This window comes from Eptesicus fuscus, chromosome 7 (assembly GCF_027574615.1).
Source record: "Eptesicus fuscus isolate TK198812 chromosome 7, DD_ASM_mEF_20220401, whole genome shotgun sequence".
NCBI lineage: Eukaryota > Metazoa > Chordata > Mammalia > Chiroptera > Vespertilionidae > Eptesicus > Eptesicus fuscus.
Window position 1 is genome coordinate 7021417 of NC_072479.1, and position 27964 is coordinate 7049380.

Consider the following 27964-nt stretch of genomic DNA (forward strand, 5'->3'; position numbering starts at 1 on the left):
CTCAAAGAATGAGCAGAAGGTCTCCCTATCATAATCAAACCATGACTATTAAAGGTAGATATTTCTAGGCCAATCCAAAATTTGATGAACCAGTATCTGAATTTAATTTTATAAAGATTAGCAGATTTTAATAACACCTTTATCATGACCACGGGCTTAACAGAAGTAATCTCAGATAGCCCTTTAATTTTGATGAGCCCTTTGATTGGTTTCGGATGCGCAATGATAGGCCTGAAGAAGAACTTGGGAGTAGAAGCTGGAAAGATCAGAATGACTCTATTCAATAGAGGGAGAAGAACATGAGATTCTGGAGACATGGTGGTAGAAGGAATGTTGAAAGGATAGAGGGTAGAAGAAAAGGAGAAAGGAGTCACCAGGTGACCAAAGGTTGGAGAATACTGGTAGAGCAAGCATCAGAAAATCTCAGATGGTAGGGAGGCTGAAACGTCTTTGAAAGAACAGGGACATTTAATATTAAATCAAAGTCATTAGTGCTGAATAAATACCTAAGTTCTACATTCCCCTTGTCTCTCCAGACATCCAGCAGAATCAGCTATCCACACAGAGGCTGTGAGTGGTTGAGTTTTTGTTTGTGGAAATCAAGGAAAGAGGTTGAACTTTACAGAATATATACAGAGTAAGATCATGAGAAAATCCATACATGGCAAAAAAAGAACAAACAAACAAAATATTAGCAGAAACAGGAACTTAAGCACAATCACATGTGTCCCTGAAAAGTTATAGAAATCTTGGGGTTGGGCCTGGAACTTGCTACAGGTATTGGCATGGAAGCTTGATCCATTTTTATTTAAATTTAAGAAAAATGTGCTCCCAGGTGACATTTAGTTTCCATCATCTTCTACCACTTTAAAACAAAACATAACAAACAAAAACCCTTCTATATTTTCAAACTCTGATGCTTACAAGAAATTGGCATTTTAAAAAACTTTACTTTCTTTTGAGCTTTTCTAGAATTCTTTGCCCAAAGAAATGATAATTTATTACACATCTCTTTAAGAGGTGTAGAACTTTCCATTCAACAACTTTTTAAACTGAGGGCCACACAAAACAATAAGGTGACCTATTTTCAAGAATTAAGTTGAGCCCTGACAATTACATGAAATGCAATTACAATTGCAATCCCCCAAATGAGAAAAATATTCACTTTTCTTTATTCTTTTTTAATAGATTTGTATTGATTTCAGAGAGGAAGGGAGAGGGAGAGAGAGATAGAAACATCAATGATGAGATATAATCATTGATTGGCTGCCTCTTACACGCTCCACACAGAGGATTGAGCCCGCAACCCAGGCATGTGCCCTGACTGGAAATCAAACTGAGACCTCATGGTTCATAGGTCAATGCTCAACCACTGAGTCATGCTGGCTGGGCCAAAATATTCACTTTTCAATTGATAGATACAGGCACATAGCTGCCCCACAAGCATATTTTGGCCAGAGACTTATTGATTTTTTTATTTCAGATTTGGTTATTACCTGTATGGAAAAATATACTTTTTTGTTCAATTACTCAAATATATGGTAGTAAAGCTGCTTTAGGTTATAACCTTTGGAACATGAGAATAGAATAAACTTCAGAGAATATTTGGTGAAGGAGTACTTGAAATTGAGAAATTGTGAAATCCTATCTCAAATTTGCTCTCTTAACACTGAACAAATGATTTTCCATGAGCCTCAGTTTCCTCACTGTGATATTGGAATAGTAACAAATCTCATTCATGGCATTTCAAGTTTTATAACTTATTTTAAGTCCTAAACTATGCAATAGTACTATGCCACATTTAAACAGATGTTGCATGCTACTCCATTCAGAACGAGTAGCATACAGTTATACTCTATAACTGCAGAGTTCAGGAGATTAGGGGCTTATAAACACCCTGGTGCATAGTAGGGGTTGAATTCTATATTCTGTGTACAAATTTTATACATATTAACATATTTTATGGTGTTGGTAAATCTCAAACGTCTATATTATAAAGGAGCAAGACCATAAATTCACAAACTCTACTGTAAATTTTTAAAAGAATGTAAAATGTTTCCCATTCTCTAACAAATACTATAGCTCAGTCAGCTTGGGCTGCTATCACAAGTTACCATGGACTGGGTGTTTAGACAACAAATACGTATTTCTCACAGTTCTGGAGGCTGGGAAGTCTAAGATCAAGGTCCTGACCCATTCAATGTCTGGTGAGAGCTCTCTTCCTGATTCCATCTTTCTGGCTGTGTCCTCATATGGCAGAGGGAGAAACCAACTCTCTCCTATCTCTTCTTATAAGGGCACTGATCCCATTAATGAGAGATCCACCCTCATGGCCTAAGTGCCTCCCCAAAGCCCCATCTTCAAATCCATCCAGTTGGGGATTATGGCTTCAATATGAATTTCGGGGGGGGGGGGGCACAAACATTTAGTCCATAGCACATTCTTGTCATTTAAAATATTGGTCAAAAGGTGGCAGAGAGAGCCCCAGTGTTTTTATCCTGTAGTTCTGAGCAGGTGTCAGAACAAACACCTGGAAATGAGTAAGCTGGACCTCTGCACTCTCCCAGTCTGTTTTTCAAGAGTATGAGTGAATATCAGGAGGAAGTCTATATATCATGGAGGTCAAATGCAGTCACTATTGGGAGAGAAGACACGGGTTCTCCTCCTGCCCAAGGACACACTGACCTTTGAGAGTGGTGGGGCCTGGTGTGTGTGGGGACTGAGTGTGTGGGGGCCTACCATAAATAGCTGTCTACTGCTTCCTACATGTGGAATATGGAATAGTTAGAAAAACTTTGATCTTTAAGGATTTTTTTCTAGTTCTTTTAAGTCAGTAATTCTTGACCGGGGGGATAGGCCACATGTCATATGTATCTGGGGAATTTTTTTACAATGCAGTTAGAAGCCTGGCCTCAGCCTAGACTTACTAAATTAAATCTCCAGTGCCAGTGCCTATAGATTCTGAGAAAGCTCTTCCAGTAATTCTGTTGATTGAAAACAAATGTTGATAAATTAATATTCCTTTAGTCATACAGCAGTCCAAAAATCTCAAAAGAATGGGAACCCTTCCTGAGTTGGGCTCTTAGGGAAGAACATTCAATTTAGGACCCTTTCCCATTTATCTGTTTGTTAGAGGGGGAAGAAAAGAGAAACAAATTATGAGAAGTCACAAACCTCCAGCAAATAAACCCTGAGGAGGAGAAAAAGGAAGAGGAAGTGGGGAGGGGATTAAGGTCCCTTGGGACTTTCCTGTAGGCAGATTCATTGTCAATTAGGGCTTCTGTGCCAGACAACATGGTGTCAGTATTGCCATTAAGTAGTGCAACAGGGAGGTTTAAATACTGGTTGCCACAGAAAATGAATGCCCAAATTAATGCACTCTGCTCTTTGAGTGAGAGAACTTGGTTACTTCTAGTTCATCGTTCCATAGTCATGCTTTATCTTATTTGAGTTTAATATAACTTGCATAACTGGTTTGAGACATCAAGGGACTTGTCCCCAGTTACACTTTTAGTAAGTTGGGGATTAGGACTTAACCCTTTGTGAGGAAAATATTAACTTGGTGACATTCATAGATGAAACACTTTCATGAGAGGAGAGGTTCAATGTCCTATTTTCAAGGCTCCTTGGCCTGGCCCCTGAGCACGGCTGCTCTGGAAGTGGCCCAGGAACATCCAGGCCAGGGTGTGGCCCAGGAGTGGTTGTGACACTTTATCTTCACACATCTTTACCTTGCCTATTTTACCACCTGGGAATCCCAGGTGCATGAACCATAGTTCCTGTCATCACAAAGTGGAACCACTGAGCCCGTGCACAGCCTATGTCAACTGAACACTATCCAGAAAGCACTCTTTTCATAGCACAGCTTTCGGGAGGCCTGACCGAGTTCTCCATGTCCCCGGAAGGCTCTGCTGAAATGTCATCAGTGTACTACTCAGCAGGGTTCTGGAATGACAGCATTCTAACAGAGAACAGGACACTAGAGGAGGCATGCTTAACCCCAGTGTCTTTCACGTGACTGTGACAGTAGGTGTTCAGAAGGGAAACGGACCACACTGCCTGTCCTCATAGCCTCCAATCACCCCAAGGAAGGACAGGACACATTTAACTGGCATTGTTCTAATGATGACACTGTGTTTCCAAGAAAAGCAGTTTCACTTTAGAAATGTTTGCAATCCAATTATAAAAATAATATTTTTTAGATTGTGGATTTGAAAAAAAAAAAATTGCCTTTTGTACAGAATTGAGTTAAAACAAGAACCATGGTTAGCCTACATGCTGTGCATCTGCCATGTAAGTCCGGGCCAGAGCTCCCTGCTCCTCTTGGCCACAAGCAGTCCTCATAACACTTGTCCTTTGACTAAGTTGCAAGGAAGTCTGTGGGGATGGCTGTTTGTTTGGAGCAGATGGCTCCTTGCTTTTCACAACAGATGACTGTAAAATTAGTAGAGTATTTTAAGAACTGGCTGACTGAACACACAACTTGCTTGCTTAACAGTGCTGAATGAACAGCCCACTACACCTGGCACTGAGGCCTGTTTTCTTCCAGGTATATATGATGCTCATTGTCATCCGACGTACCGTGGCTATGGTGTATGTTAGTGTTACAGGATTTCAGGTTAGGAGGGACAGGGAAACTGAGACAGAAAAGTTAAAATAAGGCCAAACAGTGTGGGTAATTTGCAGCCAGCTTGTAACTAACAAGCCATTATCTCCCCCAGCCAAGGACACAGAGCACATGGTTAAAAAAACCTACCTAATGACAGAATGCAGAAAGGGAGGGGGAGAGGGGAAAGGGAAAAAAGGGCCATTTTACTTCGTAAGCAGAGAAGCCAGCAGTCTCAAGGATTGGCAAGATAAAGTTGCCAGGTGCTTCTCAGGATTTCTGGGAAGGCCACAACAAAGTAAAACAAAAAAAGGGACCTTGAGAATTAAGCTGTACCAAAATAGTCAGCAGAGGAAGTTTGAAGCCTATAGACAGGAGAGTAGATAACGCCTCAGACCCCCACCCAACTTGCTCTGCAGATTAGCTGAGAGCCCATCTGTGCTTCATAAGCCAGATGTATAGGTCTGCCTGCTTTGCTTTTTCAATAAAGGTGCATACTTAAATTCCTTTAATGAATTGGCTTTTCACAATGCAGTCAAGGACTTTCGTATAAATTCATTTATATGAAAGGACAAGGCTCAGGAGGCCGTCCTGTCCAGTAACACCTCTCTGGTGTTGGTGAGAGGTGCCTATAACATTAGGACCACTTCTGTCTCTTCCCTTTGTTTTCTTTAGCTGGGCTCACCCCTGCTATCGAGCTACTGGCAGTCTTTCAGGAGGAGGGGAAGCAAGCTTCTGCCTGCTACAGGGACCGTCACTGATAACACCCGGCCTGGTGAGACCTGAAGCTGCAGAACTTTGTAGCAACTCAAACTAGCATCCTGTTGTTAAGGTGTCTTTAATGGAATAAAAATTGTTGGGTTTTAATGTTTTTGTATAAGTATGATTTTTAAATATATTGGTTCTATTTTTAAGATTCATTGCTGTGAGTATGGTGTTCCCTCATTTCTGTATCCAAGAAGTATTTATTGAGTAGCACAATAGGCAAGCACTCTGATAGGAAAATTCCCATCAGCCTAGACCAGACATCGTCCTCCCTCTGCTTTCCTCCCAAGGTTTAGAATAGTTCCTAGAATATGGTATAACCCTAAGACATTTTTCAATGAATGAATTGCACCCTGAGACAAGGGATACCTTGCACTTCCCATGATGAAGGTCAGTATAAAGACCTTCCCTTTTGACAGTCTCTATCTGCCAACTAGTTCTTTCCTGGAAATGCAATCAGATAGGCTCTACAGGATGGACACAGCTCCAAGCAAATTACTTAATAAAATAACAGATGCTGACTGAACACCTACTCTGTGAAATTCCCCCTCCTAGACAATTGGGTCATTCTAGGACATATAAAGATATAGTCTCTGTTTTCAAAGAGTTTCTATAAAAACAAAAACTTAACAGTTGCCACAGAGGGACAATGACCCCTGAACCCATGCACAACCTAAGCTAATTTAACACAATCCCAGGTAGGACTCTTTTTTACAGTTTCCTGTAGTACTGAAGCCAAGGAGGTGGTGGGCATAAAGGAGAAAAAACTACAAGAGGCTGGAGGAGGAAGACTGGGTGGCTGCAGAAGTCAGAAGACTTGAATTTGGCCTTGAAGCTGAGATAGAAAATGGAAGAAAGAGCACGACAGGAATGCAGGAGTGTGTGTGTGTGTGTGTGTGTGTGTGTGTGTGTGTGTGTCTTGGGAGGTGACTGAGAATAGCACAAGTAGAGTCTGGAAGAAGGCAGAGCATACAAACTATGCCAAGTGTTAATTTCATTTAGCACAATTTGTGTCAATAATAAATATTTATTGAGCACATACTATGTGCCAGACATTGTGACAGATACTAAGAATACAATGGATAACAAGACTGATATGGTCTCTGGCTCAATGGTTGGTGGGAGATACGGACAATTACAATACAGTTTGATACTAAGTTTATGATAGGTAAAGCCTGGGTATTATGAGGACACAGAATGGACCCAGCCCAGATGTGAGGGTCAGGAAAACCTCCTAGAAGAAGGGATGTTGAACTGACAGCTAAAGCCAAGGTAGGAATTAGTGAAGTGAAACTCTACAGGTAGGGTATATAGCATCTAGATGCCTTAAAAGAGCAAGCATGCTGCGCCATGGGGATCTGAAGTTGACCGAGTTTGTGAGGAGACAAGGGGAAGGTGTGCTAACAGATGGGGCTGGGGATGGAAGCAGGGGCAGATTATGCAGTCTCTTGTACTTTGCATTAAGCAGTCTGAACTTTATCCTAAGAGCAGTGGTAACCACTGAAGAATTTTAAGTAAGGGAATGAAGCAAACAGATTTGCATTTGGGGTGTGTAACTATCCTCAGTGTGCAATGGCTCTTAGAGAAAAAATGGCTTTTAGATAAGAACAGAAGGGCAACATGTAGCTGGATTCTTGAAGGTCTATTCCTAACACAGTGCAGAATGGAATGAATATCTCATGAGTGAATGAATGAGTGAGTGAATGAATGAACTGATCAATCAGTCATTCAGTGTGGGACTGAAGACATGAGACTTGAGGTGGAGGCTAAAGGTGTCTGTGTGCATGTGAGGTTCCAAGCGAATACATATAGAACACTGACATGTCCTCCAGAATCTTCTCAGACAAATGATAACAACAGATGACAAGAGGGTGAAACATAAAAGAGGGAAGCAGCTTCAGTGCGGTAGTCCAAAGGTCCTGTCTGAGCCCTACTTTTGCTAGTTATTAATTTTGAGTTGCATCTTAATTTCTCTGACCCTCAGGTCCCACATAATACCTGTTCCTTATGTGCAAATACATAGCTGTATAAAATGGGAATAGGTTCTCACAATCTACCCATGTTTCTGTTTACAGTTGATGTTTAGGAGATGAGGTGGGGTTTTCAGGCCAGTGGCATTTCTAAGTCATCCATTGTAAAAAGAAATTCATGCAACATGGATGACAGTGGAGTTGAAGGTTAGTTGAAAGGAATTTAGGAGTCATGCCACCAGTAGTATTCAAACTTTGGGCAGGTGACTCTCAAGCTTGTCAATTGGAGGAGACCCTGGCAGAGAGGTTGGGAGAAGGACAGTAAGGGCCATCTCCTGTTGCTGTTCCAGTGAAGGGACAAGGGGCAGAAATAAATAACATGCTTGAAGGCCATAGGGATCAGTGAGGTGGCTTGAAAAATACACACAGCCATTTAGGAACACAATCTAGACTAGAACTCAGCTCACCTAAGTCCAATACTCTTTCCACGTTCCACCCTGTTACATTAATTATGTCAATTGGAGATCTTAGAAAGGATAACCTGTGTGAGATCTAAACTAACAGGTTTCCTCGCAATTTTGTGATTGTACACATATTCACACCCGGCTCCTTCCAGTCTGGGCTTTGCTTTTCCTGCAGAGGAGCTAGACATGAGGGCAACAGCCTAGAACTAGATGATCTTACAGAAAGAGAGGCCAAACTGGGAATTATGGCAAAGAAGTGAAGTGTCCTGGGATCTGGTAGTTTGGAAAGGAGGAGAAGCCCTTGTGAGGTATGGGAGTGGGGCTTGGTGGTGGAGAAAAGCAGGAAGAATCATGTATACATGGATCCAGATATATTAACCCAAAGAAGAAAGAAAGAAGAAAATGCAGCAGGTGAAAAATAGGTCTGGCAGAAGGTTCCTGGGATATGTAGGGAACCACCTCAGCAGGCAATGCTTCAGGTCTTGCAGATCAAAGAGCACAGGCCCCAAGCAACTGTGTTTTGAGATACTTTAGATATGTAAATGTTCCTCCTTACAGCATTTTTCATATCATATCAGCCCCTCCTTCTCCCCCAGCACACTAATACATTCACACCTCTGGCTCCTTCCAGTCTGGGCTTTGCTTTTCCTGCAGAGGAGCTAGACATCAGGGCAACATCACTGAACCAAAAAGAATTGATGAAAACAACAGCTTCCTTAGAAGTGTAATTTTCAGCTCGTGGCCTTGAGTCCAATATTTCCAAATCACCTCCTATTTCCTAAAGCAATACAAAGACTCAGCTGTTAGGGGAGTCAATATCATTTTACTAAGTAAAACCTGATTGAATTATTTTTCCCTTTTCTACCCTGCCTGAAGAGTCTAATAAACCAATTAATCATAACAAAAAGGTCACTTCCAGTTTCTCCAGGATTTTCCCATGCAAATACTGTTGAAATCAAGTTGACTAAATAATTCATATTCTTCAGTGATCCCTGAGGTAGGGCTCACTGTCACAAGCATCTTATACCATTTCCACATCTGTAATATCCAGGCACGAACATCTACAGCAGACATCAGAGCCCTTTCATCAAGATTAAACGCAGTGAGGCCTCTGAGCTTTCATACATTTCACCATCCACATTGTTTAACTGAGCCCTTTTCTACCAAAGGTTTTAGGCTCTGATGCAAGACAGGAATTTGAAGCATGTACTCAATTATTTAATGTTAATATCTATGGCACACACACATCAGCTTCACTCAACAATCCAATGATCTTGCAAAATAAAGGGAAAAATGCCAGTGAATGAAAAGCAGCGGGGACTTCTTCAGGACTGTAAGCAAAGCTGATCCACACAAATAATAAAACAGATGCCTATTCACAGACCCTTAAAGGTGTTAGGAAAATAAAAGAAGTGGGAGTACTTTCAGATTGGAGAATCATTTTATTTTTTACATTCAAACATGTTGATTTGGCTCTGAAACATGTCCCAAATTAATTTTAAATATAACACATCTGATAGTAACAAATAAAATACAGTCCTTGTCAGGTTTTTGTTTTTTTAACCAACAGACAAAATTTAAACAATTCCTACCTGGAAATATGGATGGTCTCTTTTTCGGGCGCCTCAGGTGAATGGGTTCCAAGTTTTTAATGTTTCTTTGAAGCCTTCCTCTAATATCATGTCCTAGGAGTAGTTCAGGCGGCAGACTACTCCGTCTTGATGACTTGTAATCATTTTGAGCTGACTGTAGCTTGTTCTTTGTTCTGGAATACAAATTGCTGTCATCAACGGCCATTGCAGGAGATACATTAGGGACTCTAAAAAAATCTGCAAAGCCAGAGTCAGCGGCAGCCACCGCCAAGTCCAACCAGGTTCAGATGTCCTCAGCTTTGCCCCACACTTGTTTAGGAAGCTCAACAAGTTGATAGGTGCAGACTTGAACAGGTGTAGAATTACTAAGTGGCCCCTCCTTTCAACACTTAATAGCACGGGGAGGAGAGATGCAAAAAAATCATTAGGGGAATGGGAACAGCTGTGGCCACTCCCAACCTCTTGTAGACAGCAGTAAAAGCGGGGCAAATGGTTGCTGGGTGAAATTTCTGTTTTACTGGAGCAATGCCATAAAGCAAACACAACTCACTACTTAAACTAGAATACCTATGCAGATTGTAGTTCTCATTAGTCTTGTTTCCAAAGTTTTAGAGACTTTAAACTTTTCAAGAAACATTTTTACACGCCCTCATAACTTTTGTGCTAAACTACATACTCAGAACACACGTCCGTCCTTATTAATTTCCTTATTTGGCTGGAAACCAACTGGAAGTTGGCTGGAGAGGATGAGATAGTTGGTGATGATCAGGAAGGAACCTGGGCGTGTGTCAAGCGGCAGTGCTGGGAACCCAGTGCAGCCCACGCCTCCCCTTCCATCCTGTGTTCTACCTGGCAGATGGCTGGTCTAAAGTTCAGCTGTCTGGCGGAGAAGTTAGAAGTCTGACAAACAAGCTCTGACCCTGACACTGATGACAGCCTCCATTCAACAAACATAAAGTAGATGTTGTTATCCTTGCGGGCCTTCTGCCTGGCTTTCCACTCAAATGGTCAGTGCTCTGGGGGTCTGAGAAAAAACAGCATTTACTAGACTCCTGCCTTGACCTGGCACATGTTTTCTTACTTTCTCTTTCAGATTTGCATTTTGTCCTTTGTTCTCTCTCCCCCTTGCTCTATTTATGTGGAATGTTCCACACTCTTTTCTGAAACTGCAGAAATCCTAACGCTAATTTATCCCCTACCGCTGTGTCCTGTGTGTTCTCTGTGCCCCTCACCCCTAGCATTCTCTTCTCTCTCTCTCTCTCTCTCTCTCTCTCTTCTCTCTCTCTCTCTCTCTCTCTCCTCTCCAGAGGATAAAGAAGATAGATTCTGCTTTTTCTCTTCAGTGCTTGGGATCAGTACAAACACAACATTACAAAGGATTTAGGGGTTGGTTCAGAATCACTGTTTACTTCGGTTTCCTGGTCGCCAAGTAGGTTTTACTGTTTGTTAAAATGTAGAGCAGGGGTCCACAAACTTTTTAAACAGGGGCCAGTTCACTGTCCCTCAGACCGCTGGAGGGCCGGACTATAGTTTAAAAAAAACTATGAACAAATTCCTATGCACACTGCACGTATCTTATTTTGAAGTAAAAAAACAAAACGGCAACAATACCCGCTTGTGGCCCGCGGGTCGTAGTTTGAGGACGCCTGATGTATAGATTAGATCTCTCTACCTAATTAAGAATATATTTCCACACTAAGAGAACTTTCATTCTCTATTCTCCTTATTCTTCAGCAACAGGTCTTCAAACTACAACAGATTTTCTTAAAAGCATTTTTTTGAGAAGTATGTCCAGATTAGGGTTGCCATTATAATCCAATTACAATTACAGTGCAGCAATTGTATTTACATAGATTATGGTTATTTTATTAATTCTGAGAAATATCTACACTGTTTCTCTCACAGGACTTGGACTATTTTGTCAAGTTGAAAAGACCCTCAATTTTAAAACAACTTGTGGCTTCTACAAAACTGTTTTTAAAAGCCCGCGAGACTACTCAAAGCTCCCTTAGCTTAATAAAAATACATTTTTTTCTAATAAAGAAATAAAAAGTATTTTTAAAGTTTGAGGTAAAGATTTAATAATAGAAAAAAATTCATAACCCAATTCTCAAGAACGGTGTTTAAGCTTCAAATAGACAGCAGGGTAGAGCCCTGGGACACAAAACACTGGAAGACACTGGGAGAAATACAGCAATAACAAGAAACAGGAGGAGCTCTTCAGAGCTGTTTCTTTCCTAATCCAGGGTCACCATGGGCCGAAGTAACAGTGTATGTGAGAGGAAATAAGAGTCTCAGAGGAAAAGTGTTATTAGCACACATGTGCCACAGGTACAGATGCAGAGTGTGCACAGGTAATCTTGTCTTTATCTTCAAGAGAATGGCTGGAAGCACAGATGAAGTACTTATGCACCTGGAATGCATTATAACAGCCATCATTTATTGCAGTGGTTCTCAACCTTTCTAATGCCGCGCCCCTTTAATACAGTTCCTCATGTTGTGGTGACCCCCAACCATAAAATTATTTTCATTGCTACTTCATAACTGTAATTTTGCTACTGTTAACGAATTGTAATGTAAATATCTGTGTTTTCCGATGGTCTTAGGCTCTACAGCAGCGGTTCTCAACCTGTGGGCCTAAGACCATCGGAAAACACAGATATTTACATTATGATTCATAATAGTAGCAAAATTACAATGAAAATAATTTTGAAGTAGCAACGAAAATAATTTTATGAAGTTATGAAGTAGCAACGAAAATAATTTTATGGTTCACCACAACATGAGGAACTGTATTAAAGGGTCGCGGCATTAAAAAGGTTGAGAACCACTGATTTATTGCATGCTCATACTGGCCAGGTTCTGTGCTCAGCCTTTGACATACATTATCTCACTGCCTCTTCCAAATCACCCTGTCCTGAGATCACACTGAGGCACTACATCAAATGTCTAGAAGGTGGGGGAGAAGATGTGAAGGTAGGTTTACCTGAATCCAAAACCCATGGTCAAGCACATGCTTTAAACTACAATACCATGCTGATTATTAAACATATATAACACCTAAAAGAAACGGAAAAGACTTTCTCTGTTTTCCTTGGGCTGAAGCAGATTCCTGTTCCCTCAGCGGCGGGCTTGAGGAGTGGCCCGTGCCCTACCCTGCCTGTCCCATGTGACTGAGCCATCAGCAGGCCTGCAAGGTTCACAGCAGAAAATCCGAAAAAGCAAAAAGAGAATCCAGACTTTTGCTTTAATAATAAAGTATCCATGTTGAGGCTTTTCATATTAAAATACACTTAATTAAATTATTATATTTTTCCGAGATTTAAATTATAATTAGAAAAGAACCTCTATCCTACTGACGGGGTACCTTTAATCCCCCCATCCTCTAAAAATTAAATGATGTAAAAGAGAGCTGGAGGGTTCATGGCACGCTCAAATTAACCCCTCTTCTGCCCAACCATTCTCCCCTCATAAGGAATATAATCAGACATGAATTTAGCTTATTTAACACATTTTCTTAATGAGAAAAGTGGGAACAATCTGAATTTGCTATTATTATAATTTAAGGTAATGTAAACAAAGAATAATATTTATTTAAAAGAAGTATTAAGTCTGTGAACATGAAAAAATATAAACTTTCCTTTCAAAATATTTAAATTGGCAGACAACATGAATGATAATCAACCACAGAAAATTTAGCTTGGTTTGGTCTAAAAGAGAATATTCATAGACTGTAATGTTAAGTCTACCCCACCCTCTTTATACTAATAGCCAAAAACGGAATGTAATTTTTTTCAGACAGTCAAATGAATGATGATATTGGGCTCTGGGCTAAGAGTTCTCTCAAAGCCTATAGCATAATTAATTTTAAATATATAATGGGACATTTTCTATTACTATACTTTTAAAAAAGTATTATGTTTTAAATGTCTTCGTTCTCCAAAAAATCCAATATAGTAATCTCTTCTGAAGTATTCCTTATCTTTCAAGAAGTTGTTTATTTTATATTAAATGATGTTACCATCTCACGAACATTTTATTCTTTCTGATGGTAAGACATTGTCTTCTTTTTCTTAGAATGTTCAAATATCCATAGGAACACATTTCCTTACTTTGCAGCCATGATCTTCTTGTGATTTTTGATAGTTTTTAAATAGCATGACTGAATAATTCTGCTCTTGTGACCAACCAAAGCCCCAAACTTCAACATAGGCATTGCTATGGTCTCCCCAAGCCTGGGTCTGGACAGCTGACTTTCAGAAATGCACCAGAGATCTTTTATGTGGCCTCCAGGAGATTTCATTTTGTTGGTTTTGGCTCTTAGATCCAGCCTTTCCTTTTTCCCACATGTTTGGGGCTCTGTTTGGGATGCGAGCAGAAAGAATAGTATTCAGAAGCTTCTTTCAATCTTTTTTATTCAAAAAAGTTTTCTTAACCTATAAGAATGTAAGTGTATAAATTTTGTATTTGGACAAGCAAATAAATCATTGTTCCTGGGACTAAGCTATTTAATGTCCTGGTGTCTTGGCTTTCTGATCTAGAAAATAAAGGAAATCATTTTTGCTTCTTTCAATAAATTGTGTGAATTACCTAAGTAATGGTTGATATCCTAAGGTGAAAGATGTTATATACAAAGTAGATAATAGATAACAAATTGAGAAATTATATGTATTCATATAAATTTCAGGAAGTATTATTCTGGTAAATGAAATCTTTATCATTTTAATGCCACTTTTATAAAAATTATTTGATTAGAGAGTGCTTTTCTTGACAACAGCACTCAACAAAATAAGAACTGAAAAAACTTCCTCAACCTAATGAAGAATATCTATAAAAAACTTACAGATAACATCATACTTAATGATGAAAGACTGAATGCTTTCCCTCTAAGATCGAAAACAAGGTAAAAATGTCTATTTTTTCCAGTTCTATTTAACCTTATACTGGATGGATGTCCTAGCTAGTGAAATTGGGCAAGAAAAAAATAAAAGGCATCTAAATTGTAGAGGAAGATGTGAAACTACGTATGCAGATAACATATGTAGAAAATCTAACAGAATCTACAAGAGTTACAAGAACTAAGTGAGTTGAGCCAGCAAGGTTTTAGGATACAAGATAAATGCATAAAAATCAATTGTATTTCTATATTAGCAATGAAAACTGGAAAATAAAACTTAAGAAAAATCATAAGATTATTAAATATTTACAGATAAATTCGACAAAGGATGTGACAGATATATACAGTAAAACTAATTACTAAGAAATTATAGAAAACCTATAAATGTAGAGAAAGAGAAAGATATTATGTTTATGGGTCAGAAGACTCAATATTGTTGAGATATTAATTCTTTCCAAATTAACCTATTAATTCAATACAATCAATAAAAATCCTAGCAAGCTTTTTTGTAAAAATTGAAAATCTGATACTAAAATCCACAGGGGAATGAAAAGGATCAAGATTAGACAAAACAAGTTGGAAGATTAATACTACCAATTTCAAAATCTTGACATAAAAGTACAATAATCATGACAATGTAGTTCTGCCTTAGAGACAGAGAGAAAAACAAACAAACAATGGAATAGAACAGAGAATCCAGAAATGAGCCCACATATAAATGGACAACTGATTTTTTACAAAATTGCAAAAGCAATTCAATAGAAAAAGGATAGTCTTTTTAAGAAAGTGATAGAACAATTAGTATGCAAAAACAATCAAACAAACAAACTTTGATGTATACCTCACATCACAAGCAAAAATGAACTAAAAATGCACCACAAGCTTAAACATAAACTCTAAAATCATTAATTTTCTAAAAACAAAATATAGGAGAAAACCTCTGATTGATAAAAACAAATTAATAAGATGAATTTTATCAAAATTAAAACCTTCTAAAAATTTTTTTTAAATCCCCTGCTCTTTGAAAGGCACTGTGAAGAAAAGGAAAAGATAAGTCAATGACTGGGAGAAAATATTTGGAAGGCATATATTTGGTAAAGAAAAAAGCCAGACTAAAAAGTTTGCATAATGTATGATTCCAGTGATCTGGGCCATTTTCTGTGACCAGGAAAAAGCTACTGAATCAAATTAGGACTATCAGAAGGTGTCCTTCCAATATCTCCATTCTTAGATGTTGACAGAAGCCACCATTTTCTTTCCTCTGTCCAGGAATTAAATTCCAATTTCAGACACCTATGTTTTACTCAAGACTTCAGAGGGTGCAATGTTTGTTTACTCACTATTGAGTCCCAGCCAGCTTTCAGGAAACTTTATCAAAATTTGAGACCATCCTCATCAGTAAGGTGGGTCTTAGTTATCCACTTCAGTTCTCCCAGGTTCCCCCATCATCTCAGAAAGATCTATCTATCTATCTATCTATCTATCTATCTATCTATCTATCTATCATCTATCTATTCTTGTATTTATTTTTAGCATTTTCTAGATTAAAAGGTGATTTATTTTATATCATATTCTAGAATCTAGGGAAGGTCCAAGTATCAGAAACAAAATTGTAAGTCAAAGCAACATCTTTTCACCCCCGACAAAATATAACTATACATTTATATTACTAATCTAAAATAAATAGTTAAGAGGTAGGATTTAAAACAACTCTTGAAGCAGATCTATTTTTGGTTTGTTGCACAAAATCCATACTTCTTGCTAGTCATATTAATACTATTAGTAATTATAATTTAAAGGAAGACAAATATTTAAAGGAAGACAAATATTTTCATAGTAGCTAAATTGCAAAATAATTGCATATTTGATTCTTTTTTAGAAAATTCTTTTGATTACAAAGGAAATACACATTTGTTGCAGAATATTTGAAAAGTACAAAATGTAAATAAAATGAAACTTTAAAAAATTATATAACCTCACCAATCAAGACAACCACTGCCAACATTTTGGCACATTTGGTTTCAGATTTCAGGCTTTGTCCTGCTGCTACTCACCACCTACCCAGATTCAACCTCAGAACTGGCTCCCAGCCCATGAATCCATCAAGGGAATGGTGCTACATGCTTAGAGGGCCCTGCAAAGAACCAATCCTGCTTAACTCTGTTTAACCAGCATTTTCCAAACTTAGTTGAATATGGAATTTCTTTCCCCTTTTTTCTATGTAACAACTGCTAGTATCCTTCAGCCCTGATGTTTTACAAAACAAGTTTGGGAACTGCTACCTTAACCCAAAGCCATTTGTTAATGGCCTCTTCGGGCACTGTGGCAGGCCATGGTAGGAGAAACCAGAACAAGTTTGTGATGTACCTTAAAGTCCTACTCATTGTGCTCCAGGCCTCCCTCCCCTACAAGTAGAATAGGCCTCAGTGCTATGTGGTCAGTACAAAAATCTGCTACCTTCCCATGTGCTAAAGAAGGTGGGCCAGAGAAAAGTAACTTCAAATAATTCATGTCTGGCTCAGGAGTCAGAGTCAAGCCAAATGAATTGTCTTTATAATTATAACTTATACAGACAACTAAAGAAATACATTTTCACTTCTTTAGCACACCCCAACACTTGGAAGGGGGCAAGTTAAAATATAATTTCTATTTTTTTTTTTACAGATTGTCCTCAAAGTAGACGGAAAATAACTAGGACACAATGTTCTCACTCTGTCAGTAACCCCTCTGTTCTACACAAACCTGTATTTTTCTTGTTGTTGAACAAGTTTCTCCACAAAGGATCAGCTCTCACACCACCTCTATGAAACGCTATCCTATCACAGAGGTCAGTGTTTTTCCATCTATGCTTTCTTGTGGTTTCATTTTGGTCTTCATAGAGGTGTACAAGTTTGATGAGTAATTTAATAAAACCCATTTTGTGGTTTTCCACTTTTCTACAATAATTCCTCTGAAATTCTCAAAAGATGAACCACCACATCAACTCAGACTTTTATCTATATTTATTTGTTGTCAGGCCTTTATTTTTACTTACTGTTGATCTGAAAGGCTGGTATTTCACTGCAGTTTTTCTAAATCCCCTTCCACACAGAGAGAATTCTTATGAAGTTTACAGTAATGAAACAGGTGAGAATTTTGGAAAACTTTAGAGTTTTAGAAAACCTATCATGGAATTATCAATGTAATTCAAACTTAAAAATATATGATACTAACTGTTACAAGAAATACAATTCTTTATATCACTTAATACAAGAGTTCATGTATTGTTTGAGTTGCCATTCTGGAAGGTAATACAGATCATACCATATATGAAGCTTCTTTTCCTTAGAAAACATCTACCATTTTACTTCCACTTTGAGACATCAAATGACTTTAGTGAATGTCCCAATCTAGAAATAAGCAGTATTTTGTGCAGTTGCATACTTACTAGCATGGAGTGGGGCGGGGGGGAATGAAAGGCTGGGTAAACACATATGCCCAGGGTGAGCAGGGTGAGGATGTACTAACAGTGACTTCATTTATACTGAGGATATAAGGGGTTTCTGGCGACTACTTGTGAACATTCTTTCCTCCAAACCAAACAAGTTAGTAATTTGAAACTTCTTCTCATATCCTGTAGCTGTCAGACACCCTTCCTTGACACAGATTCAAAGCTATAATTTTCTACATGGTCTGCTCTTTTTTTGGAGAAAGTGTTTTTTGGTTTATGTTGTTTTGTCTGCATTCCTTGCAAACATCTATTCTGATGCAATGCTTCACAGAATATTTTATTTTATTAATCCTTAGGGGATATATATATATATATATATATATATATATATATGGCCTAGTGCATGAAATTCGTGCATGGGGGGGGGGAGGGGGTCCTTCAGCCTGGCCTGCACTATCTCCAATCTGGGACTGCTGGCTCCTAACCGCTCACCTGCCTGCCTGCCTGATCGCCCCTAACTGCTCCCCTGCCTGCCTGATCACCCCTAACTGCTCCCCTGCCAGCCTGATCACCCCTAACTGCTCCCCTGCCAGCCTGATCGCCCCTAACTGCTCCCTTGCTGGCCTGATCACCCCTAACCGCCCCTGCCTCAGCTCCCGCCACTGCAGCTTTGTCCGGAAAGACGTCCCCAATGACATCTAGAAGGTCGTTTTGCTGTCTGGTCTAATTAGCATATTACACTTTTATTAGTATAGATATATATATTCAATCACTTATGTATGTGTTCATCTAGAACTTTATTTCATATGTCTAAGCAACATGTGGTTCTTAGACAAGTATTGTTAGCTGAGGGATATTTAATCAACCCATGTTCTCATTCTCAAATACTGACTGTGCATTCTTCAGATATATCTAATTCTCAAATCGATGCTACCATTTCATATTTGGGCCCCTATGTCAAGCCACCTGATTGGTATTTCCATTTGGATATGATCACCTCAAACGCAACACATCTAGAACTGAAGTCATCATGATCTCAAAATCACTACCCCTCCTGCATTTTCTTGACCTCTTAATTCCTAACTTGGAATTATTCTAAATTCCCTCCTCTGAACACCACTACACACACTACTTACCAGGTGCTTCCAATTTTACCTTTTTGAACTCATCGCTTCCTCTATTCCTGTCATACATGTTCAAATGCAGGTCTCCCTTAACTCTTGCCTGGATTCTGCAATAGCTTCCTCTCTACCTCTAGTGCTCTGCCCCTAAACAGATCTTAAGTGTTGGTGCCCAATGACTCGATCTAAAAGGAAAATGGTGAGGTCATTCTTCTACTTAAATTAAATTAATGGCTCCCTACAGCCTACAGGTGGAAAGGTAGTGATAGCTTGATTTCTATTCCTTAGCAAGACCCTCATTTCCTCTGTGACCAGGTGCTGGTTCACTTCTTTACATCCATCTATTTCAAAGGCCTTCTTTGTGCTGCCTGTTCAGCAGCACTCAAGTACATGTGGCAGTGCCCTGACATGCCTCACTCCAGCCATTTCTCAGTTAGCACCTGAGCTCATTTTGCCAATGCCTCCTGAGTCCTTTCTTACCCTCTCCTCACCTCTAAGTTCATTTTCATGATCCCTACACTTCAGTACCCGTCTCCTGTCCTAATTCCTCAGGCTCCATTAAGAAACCATTTATGGCTTTGTCCAGCTGAGTTAGGTGGCCCTTTGTGCTTCTTCCTCACCCTGCACAACTACCTACCACTACATTTCCTGCACTGTTTTATACTTCTCTACTTATAACTCAGTCTCCCTTGCTGGAATGGCACTCATTTCTTTTTCATCTTTGTAGCATCAGTGCCTAGCTCAGTGCCTGGCATACAGTAAGACCTCAGTAAATGTTTGCTGGGCTGTGGAACTGGAGGCTCATCCTCCTTACTTACTGGAACCACTTCTGCCTTGCCCTGGGTGCCTGTGTCCTACAGAGGCAGACTCCTGGGGCTAAGAGCAGAAGCAAAGGTGGATAACAGCAGAATCATGTCTTCTGAGTCCAGGCAACTTCTAAAAGCAATTCTGGGCTGTGGGAGTTATATTTTCAGACACTTAAACAAACACAAATACCTTAACATGTTGACATCAGCAGAAGAAAGGAAGTTAGAAAGAGAAAAACAATAAGAAAAGTTCAAGAAAAACTGAAATATTTAGGTAAAAGGCTGATGTGGAAGGATAAGGCCTGAACACTTGACTCTAATATTAAAAGGTTGATTTCCTTGATTCACAAATGGCTCAAACATAACTCTCAACAACTTTTTTGGATAACTTTCAAAATGAATGAAATAATTACAAGAAAGTAACTTTTTGTTCTTGTTATACCAAAAAAGAGGGAGAAGGGAAGAGAATTCTAGTGCAATTTTTTGAACTTGACATTTCCCAATTCAGAATGATACAACACAGATTTGGGAAATGGAGACAGCCCCAAGGGAAGAGGGAAGAGCAAAGAGCAAAGAAGGGGGGGGGCAGGCAGTTGGACTCTGGAACCCCAGGCTCTACTGTCTGTCACAGTAAATTGTGTATCTCTAGGAACCTCACTTCCCTTCTGGAAGCACTCGCTTCTGAACGCAACAGGGCTTACGGAGGCACAAATAGGACATGCACCAAGGGCAGACAGTTACTACAATTGCAATCCATTCAATGTGACACACATTTATTGAGTTCTTTCATGTATCAAAATTATAAGTACAGCTATAAAGGAGGGCATAAAAGTATTAGGCAGAGTTTCTGAGTTTGAAGAACATACAATTTAATAAATGACAGAGAATAACACTTCCTGACCCGATTAATTGGCCTCTGTACACAAAGGCCAGGAGACACCTTGAATAAGAAAAGGGTGGGTGGTAAGAGATGAAAATTCTATCATATATATTTAATGAACCATTTAAATAGAAAAGTGAATGTAAGCAAAAAAATATTAGTAAACATGATTTGTGCCAACAAATGACTCAGTGCTTGTGCTGAATTTCACAAATGCAGCAGACTATGCTGTGTATGCACAAGTTCAAAGGGCTATCTATATGCCATTCTGCCGACAGGGAAACATGCAAGACTTTAGAGGACAAATTAAGAACACTTACTTAAAATTACATACCACTTCTGACTTGAGTAACTCCTAAAAAACTAAAAAAAATTCTAATAAAGTTGTAAGAGGTACACCAGTTTCAGAAGGAAGAGAGTAGGAAAGAATACCTAGATTTAAAAAAAAAATCTTTATTGTTGAAAGTATTACATATGTCCTCCCTTTTCCCCCATTGACCCTTCTAGCCTGCCCCTGCCCCCCACCATAGGTCTTTATCACTCTCCCGTCTGTGTCCATAGGTTATGCTTATATGCATACAAGTTCTTTGGTTGCTCTCTTCCCACCCACCCACCCACTCCCATTTTCCCTCTGAAATTCCACTGTCTTCCATGCTTCTGTGTCTCTGGATCTATTTTGTACATCAGTTTATATTGTTAATTAGATTCCACATGTGAGTGCAATCATGTGATAATTGTCTTTCTCTGACTGACTTATTTCACTTAGCATAATACTCTCCAGGTCTATCTATGATATCTCAAAGGGTATGAAACCCTTCTTTTTTACTTCTTCATAGTATTCAATGGTGTAAATGTACCACAGCTTTTTTATCCACTCATCTACTGATGGGCACTGGGGCTATTTCCAGATCTTAGCTATTGTAAATTGTGCTGCTATAAACATAGGGGTGCATACATTCTTTCTGATTGGTGTTTAGGGTTCCTTAGGATATATTCCTAGAAGTGGGATCACTGGGTCAAATGGCAGTTCAATTTTTAATTTGTTGAGGAAATTCCATACTACTTCCATAATGATTGCACCAGTCTGCATTCCCACCAGCAGTGTATTAGGGTTCCCTTTTCTCCACATCCTTGCCAGCACTTGTCATTTGTTGCTTTTTTGATGTAGCCATTCTGACAGGCGTGAGGTGATACCTCATTGTCATTTTAATTTTCATCTTTCCGATGATCATTTTTTTTCATATGTCTTTTGGCCATCTGTATACCCACTTTGGGTTAATAAAATTCTGGTGCAGATTGCTTTAGTTTCATTTTTGACTTACTGGTAACCAATCAATTTATGACAAGAGGGATGAACTTCTGAAAACCAGCTGAATTTTCACAAGGGATATAAGACATCTGAGGAAGCAAGGAGGACAAAATGGCAGCGGAATAGATGGATGTGTCCGGAGCCTTGTCCCAGAGTAGATAGAGTGAGCAGCTAAATCGAGTAATATCCACCCTGAATTCGTGAAGGAGACACAGCTAGTGGGACAATTCGCAGCAGGAAGGGCAGAGGACACCTGGAGAAACCCCAGGGCACTGCAACCATGTGAGCAGTAGACACATGAGCAGCCCACTCCTGTTCGAGGAGCAGCAGCCCTGCGAGCAGCCTGTCCAAGGCCAAAGAGTGGCAGCCTCACATAGCCTGCCCCTGTTGAAGGAGCAGCAGCTGTGTGAGCGGCCCGTCCCCCTGTCCAAGGAGCAGCAACCACGCGGCAGCACACCCCCACCTGAGGAGCAGCAGCTGCATGAGGAGCCCGCCCATGACTGAAGAGGCGCAGCCCCACATAGCCCACCCCCATCTGAGGAGCAGCAGCTGGATGCAGCCTGCACCCTGCACCCGTTGGACAAACAGCCTGCCCCCATCTGAGGAGAAGCAGCCACATGAGCAGCCCACCCCTGTCCAAGGAGCAGCAGCTGTGTGAGCAGCCTTCCTCCTGTCCAAGGAGCAGCAGCTCTGTGAGCAGCCCGCCCCCATTTGAGGAGCAGCAGTCACCCGAGCAGCCCACCCCGATCCAAGGAGCAGCAGCTGCACACAGCCTGCACCCGTCTGACGAGCAGCAGCCGGGCCTGCCCCATCCGAGAAGCAGCAGCTGCATGTGCAGCTCGCTCCCATCCGAGGAGCAGCAGCTGCACGTGCAGTCCGAGGAGCAGCAGCCACGCAAGTAGCTGTCCCCCATTGGAGGAGCGGCAGCCCTGCGAGCAACCTGCCCCCATCCAAAGAGCAACACCCTCATGAGCAGCCCACCCAGTCTGAGGAACAGCAGCCACGTGAGCAGCCCTCCCCTGTCTGAGGAGCAGCAGCTGTTCGAGCAGCCTCCCTCCACAAGCCAGAGGAGCCACCACTGCAGTGAACAGCACCCACCAGAGGAGCCACTGCCAACTGAGGAGCAGCTGCTGCCGCGACCACCCAAGGAGCAACCGCAGTCCGAGGAGCCACTGCCACCCAAGGAGTAGCCCTTGCATGAAAAAACATCTAGATCCTTTGGTGAGAAAAAAAAAAAAAAAGGGTAGACAAAGAAATCCCCAAAGGAAAGAAAAGGAGGAATCATTGAAAAAGCAGCTAAGTGAAACAGAGGCATGCATTACGTCAAAAAAGAATTCAGGATAAGGGTCATACAGTTCATAAACTGGATGGATGAAAAAATCAACAACTTATTTAAGAATTAAGAAGAAATAAAGAGTGATATAGCTGCAATAAAGAAAAAACACCATGGAAACTTTCAAGAGTAGACTAGGAGAATTGGAGGACCAAATTAGTTAATTAGAAGACAGGGAAGCAAAACACACCCAAACTGAACTGCAATTGGAGAAAAAAAATTTAAAAGATAGGAGGAGAGCCTAAGGGAGCTATGGGACAACATGAAATGAAGCAACATATGAATAATAGGGGTGCCAGAACAACAGAAAGAGGAACAAGGGTTAGAAAACCTATATGAAGAAATAATGTCAAAAAACTTCCCTAATGTGGGGAAGAAAAAAGTCATACAAGCACAGAGAGTCCCAAACAAGATTAACCTGAAAAGACCCACACCAAGACACATCATAATTATGATGGTAAATGTTCAGGACAAAGAGAGAATCTTAAAGGCTGCAAGAGAGAGACAGAAAGTTACATACAAGGCATCTCCCATTACATTATCAAATGATTTCTCAACAGAAACACATCAGGCCAGAAAAGAATGGAAGGAAATTTACAAAGTGATGCAAAGCAAGGGACTGAATCCAAGAATACTTTATCCAGCAAGGCTATCATTCAAAATTGAAAGGAAAATAAGGAGCTTCACAGACAAAAAAGAAGGCTAAGGATGTTTATCACTACCAAACCAGCAATGCAAGAAATGCTAAAGGGACTGGTATAAAAAGAAGAAATAAAAAGGGAAGAAGAAACACAGGCACAAAAAATAAAAATGGCTACAAACAAGTACCTATCAATAATAACTTTAAACATAAACAGACTAAATGCTCCAATCAAAAGACATTGAGTAGCTGAATGGATAAAAAAACATGACCCATGTATATGCTGTCTACAAGAGACCCATCTCAGAACAAGGGACTCTCACAGACTGAAAGTGAAGAGATGGAAAAATATCTTCCAGGCAAATGGAAAAGAAAAAAGAGCTGGGGTAGCAATACTTATATCTGACAAAAAAGACTTCAAAGTGAAGGTCATAAGAAGAGATAAGGAAGGCCACTTCATAATACTAAAGAGATTTATACAATAAGAGGATATAACCCTGATAAACATATATGCACCCAATGCAGGAAGAGCCAAATACATAAAAAAAACTCCAGGAAGATATCAAGGGAGAGACTGACAACAATACAAAAATAATAGGGGACTTTAATACACCACTGACATCACCAGATAAATCCTCTAAACAAAAATCAGCAAAGAAACAGCAATGCTAAATGACTCACTAGATCAGATGGACTTAATGGACATCTTCAGAACATTTCACCCCAAAGCTGTGGAATATACATTCTTCTCAAGTGCACATGGAACATTTTCAAAGATAGACCACATATTGGGTCACAAGCAAAGTCTCTACAAATTCAAGAAGATTGAAATCATATCAAGCATCTTCTCAGACCACAATGGCATAATATTAGCAATAAACTACAATAAAAACAATCCAAAAAATTCAAACACCTGGAAGCTGAATAGCATGCTATTAAACAATGATTGGGTTACCAAAGAGATCAAAGAAGAAATTAAAAACTTCCTGGAAACTATTGACAATGAAATAACAACAATCCAAAATCTGCGGGACACAATGAGAGCAGTCCTGAGAGGGAAGTTTATAGCTCTAGGGGCCTACCTCAAAAAACAAGAAAAAAATGGTAATAAATCATCTAACTCTACAACTTAAAGAATTATAAAGAGAGCAAAAAGAAAAGCCCAGAGTGAGCAGAAGGAAGGAGATAATAAAGATCAGAGAAGAAATAAATGACATAGAGACCAAAAGGAAAGAAAGAAAGAAAGAAAGAAAGAAAGAAAGAAAGAAAGAAAGAAAGAAAGGAAGGAAGGAAGGAAGGAAGGAAGGAAGGAAGGAAGGAAGGAAGGAAGGAAGGAAGGAAGAAAGAAAGAAAGAAAAATACAATACAAAAGATCAATGAAACCAAGAGCTGGTTCTTTGAAAGGATAAACAAGATTGATGAACCTCTAGCCGGGCTCACCACAAAGCAAAGAGAGAGGACCCAAATAAACAAAATCAGAAATGAAAGAGGTGAAATAACAACAGACCCCACAGAAATAAAAAGGGTTATTAAAAAATACTATGAACAACTCTATTCCTACAAATTAGACAACCTGGAGGAAATGGACATATTCCTAGAAAAATACAACATTCCAAAACACATTCAGGAAAAATCTAAAAATCTCAATAGGCAGATAACTATGGAAGAAATTGAAGCAGGCATCAAAAAGCTTCCAGCAAACAAAAGCCTGGGGATAGACAGCTTCACAGGGGAGTTTTACCAAACATTCAAGGAAGAACTAAAACCTATCCTCCTCAGACAATACCAAAAAATTCAAGAGGAAAGCACACTTCCAAGCTCATTCTATGAAACCTGAATTACCCAAATACCAAAACCAGATAAAGACAACACAATGAAAGACAATTATAGGCCAATATGCCTCATGAACCTAGACGCCAAAATCCTCAACAAAATTGTAGCAAATCAGATCCAGCATTACATAAGAAAGATCATACACCATGACCAAGTGGGATATATCCTGGAGATGCAAGGATGGTACAATATCCACAAATCAATAAATGTGATACATCACATAAACAAATTGAGAGATAAAAATCACATAGTCATATCAATTGATGCAGAAAAAACATTTGACAAAATCCAGCACTCTTTCTTGATAAAAACTCTCAGCAAGGTGGGAATAAAAGGATCATACTTCAACATAATAAAAGCCATTAAGACAAGCCCAGCTGAAACCGGTTTGGCTCAGTGGATAGAGCGTCGGCCTGTGGACTCAAGGATCCCAGGTTCGATTCCGGTCAAGGGCATGTACCTTGGTTGCGGGCACATCCCCAGTAGGGGGTGTGCAAGAGGCAGCTGATCGATGTTTCTCTATCATCGATGTTTCTAACTCTCTATCCCTCTCTCTTCCTCTCTGTAAAAAATCAATAAAATTTATTAAAAAAAAAAAAAAAGACAAACCCATATCCAACATCATACTCAATGGGCAAAAACTAAAACCTTTCATCCTAAGAACAGGGACAAGACAGGGATGCCCACTCTCACCACTCCTATTTGACATAGTACTGGAAGTACTAGCCATTGTGATCAGACAAGAAGAAGAAATAAAAGGCATCCAAATTGGAAAAGAAGTAAAACTGTCCTTATTCACAGATGATATGATACTCTACATAGAAAACCCTAAAGACTCCATCAAAAAATTATTAGACTTAATAAATGAATTCAGCAATGTAGTAGGATACAAAATTAATGCCAAGAAATCTATGGCATTTCTATACACCAATAATTAACTTGCAGAAAGAGAGACTAAAAAAGCAATCCCATTTGCCATCACACCAAAAAAATTAAGATACCTAGAAATAAACTTAACTAAGGAGGAAAAAGACCTGTATGCAGAAAACTACAGGACACTGAAAAAAGAGATAGAGAAAGACATAAACAGATGGAAGAACATACCACGTTCATGGATTGGTAGGATCAACATCATTAAAATGCCCATACTACCCAAAGCAATCTATAGATTCAATGCACTCCCCCATTAAAATACCAATGGCATATTTCACAGACCTAGAACAAACTCTCCAAAAATTCATCTGGAATTAAAAAAAAGACCCCAAATAGCTGCAGCAATCCTGAGAAAGAAGAACAAAGTAGGTGGGATATAAATACCAGATTTCAAGCTGTATTACAAAGCCACTGTTCTCAAAACAGCCTGGTACTGGTACAAGAACAGACATATAGATCAATGGAATAGAATAGAGAACCCAGAAATCGACCCAAACCACTATGCTCAATTAATATTTGACAAAGAAGACATGAACATACAATGGAGTCAAGACAGTCTCTTCAATAAATGATGTTGGGAAAACTGGACAGATACATGCAAAAAACTGAAACTAGACCACCAACTTACACCATACACAAAAATTAACTCAAAATGGATAAAGGACTTAAACATAAGATGGGAAACCATGAAAATACTAGAGGAATTCACAGGCAGCAAAATCTCAGACATATGCTAAAGCAATTTCTTCACCAATACCGCTTCTAGGACAATGGAAACTAAAGGGAAAATAAACAAATGAGACTACATCAAAATAAAAAGCTTTTGGACAGCAAAAGAAACCATCAACTAAACAACAAGAAAGCCCACTGCATGGGAGAACATATTTGCCAATGTTATCACCAATAAGCGTTTAATCTCCAACATTTACAGGGAACTCATACAACTTAACAAAAGGAAGATAAACAACCCAATAAAAAAAAATGAGCAATGGACCTAAATAGATACTTTTCGAAAGAAGACATAAGGAAGGCCAAGAGTCATATGAAAACATGCTCAAAGTCACTAATCATCTGAGAGATGCAAATCAAAACAACAATGCGGTACCATCTCACACCTTTCAGAATGGCTATCCTCAACAAATCAACAAAGGACAAGTGCTGGCTAGGATGGGTTGAAAAAGGAACCCTCGTGTACTGCTGGTGGGAATGCAGACTGGTGCAGTCACTGTAGAAAACAGTATGAATTTTCCTTAAAATTAAAAATGGAACTCCCATTTGACCCAGTGATCCCACTTCTAGGAATATATCCCAAGAAACTAAAAACACCAATCAGAAAGGATATATGAACCTCTATGTTCTTAGGTTCACAATTCACCATAGCTAAG

General features: G+C 39.5%; 1 protein-coding gene across 1 annotated transcript in view; it reads left to right on the forward strand.

Moving 5' to 3' along the window:
* The first annotated feature begins 7526 nt into the window (after positions 1-7526).
* Positions 7527-27964, forward strand: part of LOC103302388 (developmental pluripotency-associated protein 4-like) — a 29978-nt gene continuing 9540 nt past the window's right edge. Inside the window, 1 exon segment of the mRNA XM_008159455.3 lies at positions 7527-7548. Within this exon segment, the coding sequence (XP_008157677.3) occupies positions 7527-7548 (22 nt within the window).